Raw genomic sequence first — 14,467 nt, forward strand, 5'->3', positions numbered from 1 at the left:
CAACCTTGAGAACTCTGACTAAAGCCACAGAGGGCTATACCCCACTCCCCCTCTCTCTCTCTGTCTCTCTCTCTCTCTCTCTCTCTCTCTCTCACACACACACACACACACACACACACACACACACACACACACACACACACACACACACACACACACACAAACACACACACACACACGCAATGTCGTGGTCTTTTCTGTCTGGCAAAAAAATAAACAATAAAACTTGAGTCACCAACACTATACACTCAAAGTAAAGTACCTTACCTTTCTCTCACAAAAAGCTTTGAATTCGCCACACTCCTCTCTAGCTCCAAAGCTAGAACCCTTAGGCCTATGTCACTGTAACTCGCTCTGTGTGATGAACAGCGTTCATGCCGTGTTTTATTAATGCCCTTTGCGGCTGTTCTACCTAACTATGAATAGGAGCTAGCATGCCCATTAAAATTCAAGGGCATTAGTTCCGAGGAGATCCCACCACATTAAGAGCACGGATGCTCTCTGCATGAGAATGTGTTCTTACACCAGACCTGACCTGATAATGCTGTTATATGCCCAGTGTTACTTGCGCATTAATGCAATTAATACAATTGTGTTGCCTCTGGGTATGAAATGCGCTATATAAATAAAGCTTTGATTGATTGATTGATTGATTGTGATGACAGCAGTGCATTCCTACCCCCTCAGTGATTTGACAACGGCAGTGTCGTGCAAGCATTTCTACAGACTAAATTAGGTTTATTAGCGTGACACTGTCTTCAATAATTTACAAGATAATAATGGACTATCATTCGATGTCTTTATATGTTCTAGATGTTGATAATAGTTCTTATAGAGATGTCATGATGCCAGATCCTATGAGGAATATGCCTTTTCAACGTGCCACTCCCGCTGAACTAGAGGCATTTGCAATTCCTTAAGATTTTAATGGAGTTAAGGACATAACACAGTACAGCCTATGAACGGGCTTTCCATCATTAGAGCAGCCTACCTACGCCTAAGAATTAAATACAAACACGGTAACCTGCTATAAAAGTTAGTGACAATATGTCATAATGAGATCCCTCCGCCTAATTTACTTACGCTGCAAGCCGCTGCACTCGTCTTCATTTTTTTCTCCGTCCGCCTCAGCTGCCACATCTCTCCTGCTCGCCAGCCCTAGGAAACAGAGCCCATAGGAAACCAGGAGGTTGAAACCAGGAGGTTGAGATATCCAGCATCCCGCTGCACCTTGCGCGTCCAAGCGCACTTTTTGTCCTAGGGCTATTTTGTGGTATCTGGGAACATAGACAACCTGGACGAGTGTGGATATTGGTCAATGACCTCCGCCTAATGTGAAATTATCGTAGACTACTTGAAACTAGAACAAAAGAAATGGGCGCATTTCGAATGATAATAGGGATTGTACATTACATGGGACTCTATATTCAGCTTCACACCGCTTCCAAACCGATTGGACATGGCGAAGTGGACAATCATGTCTCTGGAAATGGTATGTTTTCTACAGTCGTGTATTAATAATTGATAGCATACAACGCCTTTATTAAAACAACTAAGGCAGTGCAGTCATACGCAAGCGGATAGTGCCTGGGTGGGGTTGACTGTACTGTAGGTGATGTGATTGTTGATTGTCGGTGTGGAAGTTGATTTATAATCGATCTTGAATGTAGGCTGGAGTTGTCTGTATATTTCAAGTGATTTCTTTTTCATATTTTTTTTATTTTACGCCCGCAGTGGAACAGAGCTTTAGGTGTCTGTGTGGAAATAAGGTGGTTATAGGTAGGCGAGCATTGTGTGCAGCTTATTCATAGGGTGATATTTACAACTTGATATTAACTTTACTTATCTACTCATATCATAATATGTTTTCTTGTGCCCATTTGGACAGTGCCATAACCATTCTCCTTTTGTATAATAAAAACAAACATTATAATCTCAATTTGTAAAATAAATAGAGTAGAGTAGGCCTACATGCACACTTTCATATCTCTGTTTTAGGTGAAGTTGACATGATGTAGTGGTCAATTTTGAAAGATTTTGCTACAAGTTGGAGTGATACATTTAATATGCCCCGTGGGATCGTAGCCTATACCAGATGTGTACACGTAGACCTATGCTACACTTGAACTCAGTTCAGTGTTGAAATACATTTGTATCATATAATATGTAGCCTACATTTGCATGTATTGGATTGTGGAGGTCTTCCAGGGAAAGAGTGGTCTTCCACGTCCCTCTCTGGCATCAGTGTCACTATCCAACTGCAGCAACTGCCTCCACCACCGTAATGCTCAATAATACGTCTTTGATAGGATATGAATGCTGATGGATGAGTTTCGAGGAGTGTAGGCAGTCACCAATTCATAGTCCAAACTGTGGGTGACAGACATGAAAGTCCGTGATAGCTTTAAACATGTAGGCTACTTAAATAGTTTTAAGATATTGGAGTTTAAACAATGCAGTCCCAGACGTTATTATATGGTTGGGAACTAATAGTAGTTACTAAGCTGATGAGGCATGTATTGTGTGAGTTAGGCTTTACCCCCCATGCATCATGGGAATAAAAATGGGACTTGAAAAACATGAGCTAATGTCTTCTAGTTGGGACAGTTGTAGATCTAAACAATCCATATGTTTGGCTCATATCCTATAGCTACTCCTGGTGGCTGCTGTAGTTTCTTGATTCACAGGGTAGCTCGAGCTTATTCACAAACAGAACAATAGAAGTGAAAGAAAAATCTATATTCATGTCCCTGAGCTATAAATCAACCTTATCATTTTGAAGTTATTGGAGGATAGCAGACAGTAGACATTTGCTGTCTAGGCTATAGATAACTGTAGATATTTCATTTCACTGTGGTAAGGTTTTCTTCCACATTGGCTAAATCAGCCATTCTGACCTAGACTAGCCCACTCCCGGCATAGGTGGTGTTTGTGGGAGGGGGCAGGTGAGTATGTGTGTGTGTGTGTATGGGGGGGGGGGGGGGGGGTAATATTTAGGAGGAGGGGTTGTAGGCCTAAAGTATATAGGTCCAAGAGTTGTAAATGCATGAATAATTTGCTCTTACTGTGTCAAATGTAACCTTTGCTACATTTCATCATCCATATAACACGTTGTTCAGTAGAAGCTTCCTAATAAAGCGTTGGTTTCATAGCTTTTTCCCATGCATTGTGCCCACTACCCTGCCATAATGGCTTTCTGCCTGGGCCAGCACTGCAAGCTGCTTTGAATAATTAGATTGTTTGTGATAAACACTTTATCATCTTGTCGCCACAGTCATTCCCCAGAGCCTTCTCTCGTTAGCATGTTAGCTTTAGCCAGGTCAGAATAAATGAGCGCGGTGAATGGATTGACTATCTAGGACGGGTTAGAAAATCAATTAGCAAGCGTAACCCCCAAAGGGAGTTAATTAAAATTGGGTTTTAACTGCTGTGTTCCCTTCTCCAATCCATGCAACCACAAAGGAGAATCTCTTGAGGGGTGGGGGGGGGACTCATTTCGAAATAGGCTATAGTAGAGTCGTTTTTTTAAATTTCAGACCCCATTGGCAATAATCATTAGACACTTGCAGTTTCGCAATCTGGAAAAGCCTTTTGTTTCACTCTTGGACGAGACGGTCCAGAAATGAAAGCAGCATCCTTAGGTTAAGTAATCTCCTCGAGAGTTTCATTTTTATTATCATACCAGACACTGGTGGATTGATAAATTGCCCACACACAGGGGAGCTGCGCCTTCATGTCGAACACAGCGCTTGTTAGATTCAGCCTCGTTTGCTTCCAGCCTGCAGATAAGTGCATTCAGCTGTCGTGGCCTCTTGCGTCGTCTCCTGCTCAGCATAGGTGCAGGTCTAACACCTGTCCCGCTCGGCGGAACATCGTAAGGAACATGTCGGAGCAAGGTGACCGGGTCAGATAAAACAGCCCCTAGAACCCTCTGACATGTGTCTGGGTCTGCCTTTTACCTTTGACTTATGAGTAGTCTGCCTCTTCCTGTCTGTCTCACAGGTGTAGGTCACAGAGGGCTGTACAAACACAGGAGAGATAGCAGGAGGTACCGACCGATGATGAGTGGTTGTCGTGTTTGTGTGCGTGCTTCCGCGGATAATTATCACGTTACGGCCGCGAGGAGTAGGCGGCGGTATGTCTCTCCTTACACTTTCCCCACAGCTAACCCGCAGTCCCCGATTCCACAATCACAGCCAAGAACAGGATGTTGTCACTCTTCAGTGGTCCCGCGGTATAATCGCTCCCCACGCTACTGGCATCGGCAGTCTCAAGATGTGTACCGATTCATTAGGCTCCAAAGACTCTGGAATGCTCCGTCAGTCCTGTGCCCGGTCTGTCTTTAACGAGGACGGCCAGCCCAGGCAGTTTGCATCGGCGTTCGGTTTAAGTGGGCTCTCGCTGCAAGGGGGGGGGGAGGCCGACAGATTGGACGCTCGCGCTGTCACGCGGAGGGCCGCTGACGAGTCTCGGTGGGTGGAGCTTGACAGGGACGCAACGGCGAGGCACTGCGGTGGATACGCTCCGGATGGAGAGAGAAGAATACAGAACATGGAGAGAGATCAGATGCGCTCTGAAAGTTTCCAAGATAGCAAGCGGATCTGGGCCATATACAGGCCAGATCTGGCCCTTATATGGCTTAGTTCTGGCCCATATATGGCCCAGAATCATTACACATCCGCTTGCTATCTGGGTTAGGGATATAGCCATAGACGGATTCTGAAATGATGGGCCCCTGGGCACACACGTAACTCCCCCCCCATTTCATTTATCGAAATTTTGAATTTGCCCAATGAGACAGCATCCAATTTGCAGATGATTTGAGAAAACTCACAATAAAAGCAGCTTTACCAGCTCGGTTTTGACTCGAGGGACCTCAACTCTGTGGGGAGGACTTGCTTTTTGGATTTCTCCCCAAAAGAGTTGAAGGGCCCATATGGAGTACTCAGCCCCTCTAAAGTACTATAAACACTCACTTAATAACTACAGGTATCATGATGGTTTCTTTCTTGTGACGTCTTCAAAGTGAATGTTGAGGCTATTGCTTCAGTTTTTCAGCAGAATTTTTGAGGCTCTGTTATTGAATGAATGACTAAGACTTTTGACTATGCGACAAGAAATGCAAAGGGGCCCCCTGAGCTCTTTGGCCCCTGGGCCGGGGCCCGGTAGGCCCGTTCAGTAATACTGTATGTCTTTGGGTATAGCGATGTCGGTAAGAGAAAAGTTTCGTGAGTTTTGTTTTAGACACATTTAAAGAGGAGGATTTGGTTGGACACTTCAAGAAGTTCAGGTTAGAAAAACCAGGTTTGTGATGTCTGATGTTATGTTTAGATTTTGGAGACGTTTCACATCTGACCAGACTAGTGTACTACAATCTAATGTCTTAAAAAGGAAAGTTTAAAAAAAGGTTGAGGTGATGGGAAATCATGATGTCACTGAGTGCAGCACAATCTTCCAAACATGGCTGACTGCACATGTAACCATAAGACTGCAGCCAAGGAAATAGACACAGTTAATGACACTGGAATACTAGCGAGGGAATAAAAAGAAATGAATCCTGTCTTTGATCATTGCAGAAGAGTCCCTCTCTGGAATTGAGATCACGGGGGGTGGGCGGCATCGAGGGAGGGGTCAGTTGAATGTGACGCTCATGGCGAGCCTGAGGGATTAGGCTTTGTGCGGGGTTATCTTTCCATACATACCTTGGGAGGTGGCGATGCCTCACAGAGATAACCCCCGTGTGAGAGGGTCAGTTGGGCTCCTGACTGGGGTTTTGATGTGCACACGTGCTGAAGCATTTTGGCAAACTGCGGTTTAACATTCGTCTTAGCTTTCTTTACTTGTGGTTTGAAGAGCTGGTTTAGAGAAGATGCATTTTGCAAGTTTTCTTCTTCCTGTATATAGTAGGCTTTACGGTAGTAGGGGTGTAACCAGATATCGTGCCACAAGATGTTGCGATATAAAAATGTGACATCATCGAAATTAAAAACTGTCTCGTGGTAAAAAAAATAAAATAAATGAAATCATATAAAGCGACATTGGGTACCCAGAAAAGCGCAATACAAGTTGGATGAATTATTATTATAATTATTATTATAATTATTATTATAATTATTATTATTATTATTATTATTATTATTATTATAGGACTGGCTGCCAATGAGCCATCACCTACTAACTCGTGCCTTCATCTGTTAATATAAAGCACTGTCAAGGTGAGAGAATGCAGATCAGTGCTTGTATTAGATTAATTATGTCCTGCTATCGTTAGTTATAAAACATTACAAAATGGAACTATAGAGAAAATAATAGCATTGTTTTGCATTTTATGTCTTTCGAATAAAATATTATTTCCCCAGTCATATATTCATCATTCAAGTTTTGTTAAAAACATTGTTATAATATCGTATTGATACCATGAACCCAATGTTGCGTATCGTGAGATGAGTGTATCGTCACGCCCCTTCCCGTGTAGATACGGTGTCCTCGTTCTCAGCATGTCCTGAAAAACAAACCCATAGTGAGTGAGTTCATGTCCCAGATAGCGAGCGGATCTGGGCCATATACAGGCCAGATCTGGCCCTTGTGGCTTAGTTCCGGCCCATATATGGCCCAGAATCATTCCACATCCGCTTGCTATCTGGGGTGAATGACATGGCATCCCTACAGAGTCGGCCATTACAGCAGGCCTTACGTACCGTATTAAAGGCACGTCAACTCTGAAAAGAAATATGTCGTATAAGCGCCGAGTCGAGCTCTCGCGCCCCGAGGACGGCTGCGAAAAGCGACGTCGTCGCAGGACAGGCTCCCCAGCTATACCGTGCGTGTGTCAACACACAATGTTACATCAGAGCGACACATACATACACAGACAGGAAGGAGGAAATAGCCTCTGAGCCTCCAGTCCCCAAGGCACTCTGGGAAATTCACTCTGGAGGGCTGAGTATCGGCAGCAAGCAGGCAGACAGCTGCTCAGTTGATTACCGGCCTGCTCTTATTTCATTATTTTACCTTCCACCTTGAATGGAGGCTGAAGGTCTCTCAACAAGCCATTATTTCCCCAGGGACGGCTCCTGTCCCCACGACTCACTACCACCTCTAAGCTGCGTCGACTGTTATTGACTGTTCTACGAATTCCCAGAATATATCTTTGCTTATCAATGTTATTATGTTGTTGTTTTTTGGATTCGGTTGGTCTGTCGACAGCAACTGTGTTCCATAGATATCCCTTGATTGTGTAAGATTGAGAAAGCTTTGTGAGGATTCATTCTAATGTCATTATGACATAAGTTTTATACTGTAGATCCTCATACAAGGTATGCTAGCTCGTCTTAAAGCAGCGTCTGAAATTAAATATTTTGTACATCCGGCTTACTGGGATAATTGCTCTAGTAATATAATTCCTTTACAAATGACCTTGTACAGCTACCATGTACAACTGACTCCCATGCAAAGAACATTAAGTATTCTCTAGCTCAAAGTTTCTATCCAACTATGTTTTTCACAAGATTTGTTACCTATTTACAAAATTAAACATATTTAATGCCAATGAATAAACTATCACTTGTCTCTTCATTGAAAAAGATCTACTTATTATTTCAGCAACTCTACCCTTGAGTCTGTCCTTATTATTAAACCCATTCATCAAAGTGATGTAGTTTTTATTACATACTAGGAGGCCCAATCTAAGGGTTATTCACATTCACCTTGGTGTAGCTCGTGCTGGAGTGTGCTACTAATACTATGAATACAAATGGTTAATATCCCTTTCTGTGCTGTATGTATCTCTTTTCCTGTCTCTCACCCTCTGGACATGTCACAAATGGAAGCGATGAGTCAATGACCCTTTGATTTTGTGAGCTGTCACCATAGGGCGGAACCTTTTATTTGAAAAATGTCTGTACTTAGCTGAGAGACGGATTTCGCCAGCGCTCCCGGCCGTGGATGTTACATCATATCCTTAGAGCCGTGCATCACTTGAAACGTTGCTGTGTAGCTTTAAGTGGGGGATGATGTCTTTCTTCAATCACACCCCAGAGAGCTCCGGAGATGCATGGCTGCGCATTAACACTGCAATTATACAGTCATCATAAAAGATCAACAATGAATTGCAGATAGATTGCTTAACTATAGAAAAAAAAACATGGATTTCACCAGCAGTCAACAAAAGACGGTAATCTACAGTGTGCATGTATTCCATTATACATGTATTTATCTACTAATTCTTTTCAAGTTTCCTGTCTATTTGTTTACGCGTTACACCTCTGTAACGACACACAAAGGCAAATATATAGAAATGTCTCAGTGATAACACCAACTCTCCGTGGGTACCAGAAGCGTTCATAGGTCTGACAGAGCCAGGTAGAGAAAGGGAAGAACATAGACAACGAAAGGCTTAATGAATAGAAGGAGGTGAGGATAGATTTTGTTGTCAAATTCTGACCGGGCCTCGAATTCTTGTTTTAATCCTTATCCTTGCAAATGCAAGATGCAAATTACCACACACACACACACACACGCACGCACACGCGTCGCTGTGCAAAACACACTTATTAATAAGCATGCGTCTCTCACCCATTTCTAGTGCTGTGATTTAGCCCACCTAGTGCAACGAGGAGGCAGCGAGAGAGAAAGGTGACGAAGAAGAAATGGACCGATCGACCCCACGCTGGCTCTCACGGGCTGAATTTAACCACCAATCGGACTCGCTTGAAGGGTGGGAGAGAGAATATATCTCTGGAGACTGAGCTATATATACATTAATTTTGTTTATATATTTATACGCGCACATCTCACTCCCTTACTTCGTTATTTCTCCCCTGTTCATTTTTTATCGAGGCCCCGGGTGAAAAAAAGCAGCCGGCAGCCCCTTTGTGTGGGGGCCACACTTCTATCACAGCACTCAAAGCGGCGCGATGAATAAAAACGCAGTGTGTGTGCGCGGGGGTCATTTAAAAATGCATGTGCTTGCATCTTCAAACAAGCATCCCCCTTGCCAGAGCCAGGAGAGAATTGTGACAACAAGCCCCTTTATGAGTTTCATTCTGTGAACTTGCAGAGCCAAGCAAATTCCACCCGTGTCCACTGAGTAGTTACATATACGAGTCAATCAAGCGCGAAACAAGAATATCGCTAGAATTCAACAACGCTCTCCTTCTCAGGACTTATTTCTGTGAAGGTGTACAGTATATAGGGTTGAACTTGAGATATGAATCCAATTGCTAATATTTTTTTCCTTCGACTCATATCCCAGCTAAGAGTTGTCACAGAGGCTGACCACGGCGTCGGCCTTGTCGATTCGACGTCCAACCAAGGTTAGACGATTGATTTCCCATCTCGCTAATTTGATTTAAGTCACGAACCTGTCGGATGTTTGCTGAGCAGGCCTGTCGAGACCTGACGTCGGCACAATGCACCCTGGGAAAGCCAGTGTTTGTCAACAAGTCATGTTTCATGGGCAGGGTGAAGAGAACCTCCTGCATGTGGAGCTGAAAGGGCAATTTGACAACTGTCAGATCGATAAGGCAGAGAGAGAGAGAGAGAGAGAGAGGGAGGGAGAGAGTGAGAGAGAGAGAGAGAGAGAGGGAGGGAGGGAGAGAGAGGGAGGGAGAGAGAGAGAGGGAGAGAGAGAGGGAAAGAGAGAGAGAGAGGGAGAGAGAGAGGGAGGGAGAGAGAGGGAGGGAGAGAGAGAGCATGCATTTATGGACGGAGAGTGTTTGCGTGTTTGTGCGTGCGTTTGGCATGAGCGAGGTGTGAATGCCCAGATAGCAAGCGGATCTGGGCCATATATGGGCCGGAACTAAGCCATAAGGGCCAGATCTGGCCTGTATATGGCCCAGATCCGCTTGCTCTCTGGGAAGTAAAACGACGAGACGGTGGAACTAGCTAGCCTCGTGAGACGCTTGTGATCTGGATCGGGAAGGTCTTACGAGGCTTGGGATGAGCTCCCCTCCCCCTACTGTCTCTGAATGACATCATCTTCCCAAGAGACTCAAGACTCATCCCTTTGTGGTTTTGGGCTCCTCTTCCATTGACCTCTCCACCATGTCATCATCCCCTAAGGGTTTCTCACTGATACCCTATCTTCCTTTAACAGCTGGTACGTGTGTATGTAAACCACTTCCTTTCATAAACCATGTCTATGAAAGTTAGTGCCCAGATAGAAAGCGGATGTGGGCCATATATAGGCCGGAACTAAGCCACAAGTGCCAGATCTGGCCTGTATATGGCCCTGATTGGATTGCTGTCTGGGTGGTCAGGTGTGTTAGGAGGTCAGCGTGGGGGGGGGGTGGGGGGGGAGGCACACTGGCGCACCACGCAGGGAGAGCTGCTCGATGTGCGCGGGTCAACTCGAAAAGGGTTTGATAGGGAGGCTTTTTTCAGAGGGTTCCCAGATAGCAAGAGGATGTGTAATGATTCTGGGCCATATATGGGCCGGAACTAAGCCACAAGGGCCAGATCTGGCCTGTATATGGCCCAGATCCACTTGCTATCTGGGTTACACTCTATTGTTACCGACGGTTCTAATATATACAGTATTACATTACATTACAGTTATTTACGGTAGCTGAATATTTTATCCAAAGCGACTTCATAATTGCATTTAAGAAGTCAGTGTACCACTACTTGCCAGAACTCACAAGTGCATCTTTCTAAAACAAGTGACTAAGAGAATAATCTAGTGCTGAAGGCAAAGTGAAGAATAACAAACTAAAAATACATTAGGTGCTTAAGATGGAGGATCCTGGTAGTGCTTCTATAGCGGCCTTTTGTTTTTAGAGTGTACAGAGACCAGCACACGCCCATATAACATGGATCCTCTTTTAAGAAGCGATGGTAATCTCAAAGATGGCCTGTTAGGTAGATGTGATCCTCTCCTCCCTAATTTCCTTGCGCTCCAACTTCAGAGCACAAGAGCTAATTAGAGTGCCACCTCCTCCCCCCTATTATCGGAGAGGATGGGATGTAGTGCGTAATTAACCCCCGGGTGACCCTCACCCCTGCCGTGACAGTCAGCGGTCATAGTCAGCGAGTTGCTCAGTTATCTGCTCTCGGATCAGTTGAAGGCAACGCTAATTACCGCTTCTGCCATTAAGAGGATGCTTCAGTCTCAAGCCCTCCCTTTAAAGAGAAATGAATATCCTCTGTTTTTAATAGGGCTGTTTAGTCTACGTTGTTGTTGATTCTCTATAAAACAAACGGCTTGTATCTCAGACCTAGTTCGATATTACCCCGCCTCCAGAAATCCACAACCAGAAATACAAAATTCAAAGACAACAACTTCTGCATTATCCAGAAAGTAAACAGGTGTACATCCCAGATAGCAAGTGGATGTGTAATGATTCTGGGCCATATATGGGCCGGAACTAAGTCACAAGGGCCAGATCTGGCCTGTATATGGCCCAGATCCGCTTGCTATCTGGGATGGAGCCGATATGCAGTGTTTCATGATCAGGTGTGCACCTCAACTCCCAGCGCCGAATCAAATGAAGACATACCTGTAGAGCCTATGTCCACAGAATAAGACATTTAAAATCGACAGTATACTAGAAGTCCGAAATCAGAAAACATACACACACCACATACACACACCTCTATTAAAAAAAACAAATAAATATCACAAGATCAGCAGTGCAGTGGAAAATTCTGGAAAAAGCCTGGATCCTACTAACATTAAGCAAGAATCTAAACAGGAAAATCCACCCTAAATTAATTAATTGAATTAATTGCCTTAATTCAGTTGTAAGTTCCATGTTGATGCATGGTCCTTATACCCCAGCTGAACTGAAGAAGTTCCTATACTCCTCAAAACAAGAATTACATTATTTTGTAGTTCTTGTCGTCATCAAACTTACAACTTCAGTACACAAGCCTAACCAAACATTTCTTCAAAATTCCTCTTTTGCTCCTCAGGACTGCCCCTTCTTAAAGGCGCAGTGTACTTGGATGAGCATAGATACACTTTTGCCATATATGAAGTTAGGCATAATAGTTTAATTAAACACCCCAAGATGTTCGTAGTCATAAACAAACAAACATAATTAGGGGACCGATTAAGTAGCTGCCAGAGACCAGATCCTGGACTGCTCCTGGCACACAGTACATTCTGAAAAGAGAAGGGAGAGAGAGAGAGGGAGAGGATGAGATTTTAAACGAGAACAAGGGAGAGAGCGTAAGAGAGAGAGAGAGAGAGAGAGAGAAAGGAAGGAAGAGAAAGAGAGTTACATCCAATAAACTATTGTGCAATTGTTTGGTTCACCAGTTTGATGGCACTCCTAACTGATCAATCAAATCAAACTTTATTTATATAGCGCATTTCATACTGTACACAGAGGCAACACAATGTGCTTTACAGAGAACAAGGGAGGTGGGCATACGACCCACCCCTACATATTCCAGAGGGAAGCACAAAAACAGTTTCACCCGGGGGCCAGATAAGTGAGCTGTAAAAATTCTTCCCTGACCCCTCTCAACAAGGCGATCAAGCAAGCTCCTGGAAAATGTTTGTCTATTGGCTAAGAACATATACAGAGCAGTAAACCTTTTAGCACTTTGAGATCGTTCATTCGATGTAAAGTGCATTTCCAAATGTATTATTATTATTATTATTATTATTATTATTATTATTATAACCTGTATGTGAGTGTTTGGGCTGGTAGGGCACCAACAAGTGCCTGGTCCCAAACCAGTGGGCAGAGCCTAACATTGGCAGGACAGGAGACATCAAGGGATATCCATAGATATCTATGACCAATATGGTGAAGTACTCTCACCCAGGGGCGGTGATCCTGGGGGGGTCAGGGGGGACATGTCCCCCCCAATATTTGAGGTCATTAAAATTGCCCCCCCCCCCCAATATTTAGATTGGGGTAGTGGCATTCAAATGACCATACAGCCGCGTAGGAAGATGTCCCCCCAAAAAAATACTCTTGCAAAATGTCAATGTAAATGTCCCCCCCAATGTTGGATACAGATCCCCACCACTGGTCTCACCTAAGTAGAAAGAGGGGTTGGGATTTAGTGTATCACTCTGAGCTGGAGATGAGCTGGTCAGAGCCGTTGGGTTTAGCCCCCCACAGCCCCCATTGAGGGGGGGATGCATCAGTGGTTCGGCGTGGTTTTGAAGGAAGGGGATAAGGTAGTCTGACCACTGGACCGTTCTGTGCCTCTCTCTCTCTCAGTCTGTTTTTTAAGATGTTTATTTTATAGGGCTTTAATGTTATAGGACAGTTTAGAGAGACAGGAAATGTGGGAGAGAGAGAGGGGGGAGGACATGCGGCACAGGACCCGAGCGGGGAATCGAACCCGGGTCTGCCGAGCGGGGAATCGAACCCGGGTCTGCCGCGCGAAGGACTAGCCTTCATATGGTGCGCGCCTTACCCGGTGAGCTACGGGGACACCCCACCCCTGTGTCAGTCTGTTTGGTGGCCTTCTTCACTGGAATCTCCACCTGTTTCTATCAGGGTATGAAATGTAATCTTGCCCTTTATTAACCCCTAAAGAATTACTTATAATGAGCCTATTCATATACACAAACATGAGCAAACATGAACCAGCTAACATTATTGTTATGAGTCTCGAAAGATGAGGAAATCTCATCTACAATTAACATACTGTAGGTGGTCAATAAAATAATAATTCGGTAGGTGGTCTCTAGAATTAACATATTCTTTAGGCGGTCTCTACAATTAACATACTGTAGGTGGTCTCTCTAAAATTAACATAATAATGTAGGAGGTGGTCTCTAAAATTAACATACTGTAGGTAGTCTCTCTAAAATTAACATGCTGTAGGTAGTCTCTCTAAAATTAACATGCTGTAGGTAGTCTCTCTAAAATTAACATGCTGTAGGTAGTCTCTCTAAAATTAACATGCTGTAGGTAGTCTCTCTAAAATTAACACAATGTAAGTGGTCACTCTCAAATTAGCATATTCTGTAGGTGGTCTCTGAAATGAACATACACATGTACTGTAAGTGGTCTCTCTAAATGAACATGCTGTAGGTAATCTGGTGAGATTATCTTCTCCCATGTGCTTCCTGACACCTTTTTCTCCCCGTCTGCAAAGGATGGGATTAATCTTCCATCCTCTGATCATTGAAAATAGCGTTGATTAGAGAAATGAGTCGAGCGGCCGACTTCTTCATGTGAATGTTATGTGACAGGATTGTATGTGTGGAGGAGGTGTTTGGAGAGAGATGGAGAGAGGAAAGAGAGAGAGAGAGAGGGGTGGAGGGAAAAAGAGAGAGAGAGAGAGAGGGGTGGAGGGAAAGAGAGAGAGAGAGAGAGTGAGAGAGGGGATCCTGTTCTGGGATTAGTGAGAAGTGAAAGAGACGGAGTGTGTACTAGAGGTGGAGACAGAGCCAAGATGCACTGACCAGCACAGGGACATGCTCTCTCTCTCCCCCTCTCTCTCTCTCTCTCTCTCTCTGTCTCTCTCTCTTTCTCTGTCTCTCTCTCTTCTTTCT

General features: G+C 44.2%; 1 protein-coding gene across 1 annotated transcript in view; it reads left to right on the forward strand.

The window, feature by feature from the left end:
* Window positions 1-1,374: 1,374 nt before the first annotated feature.
* LOC311314963 (V-set and transmembrane domain-containing protein 2-like protein) overlaps window positions 1,375-14,467 on the forward strand; it is a gene marked incomplete at its 5' end in the record, with an annotated part of 25,158 nt that continues 12,065 nt past the window's right edge. The window contains one exon of the mRNA XM_084445513.1: window positions 1,375-1,492. Coding sequence (XP_084301639.1) covers window positions 1,375-1,492 — 118 coding nt within the window. The remainder of the gene's footprint in view (window positions 1,493-14,467) is intronic.

The sequence above is a fragment of the Borostomias antarcticus genome (assembly GCF_949987555.1).
Source record: "Borostomias antarcticus genome assembly, chromosome: 11".
NCBI lineage: Eukaryota > Metazoa > Chordata > Actinopteri > Stomiiformes > Stomiidae > Borostomias > Borostomias antarcticus.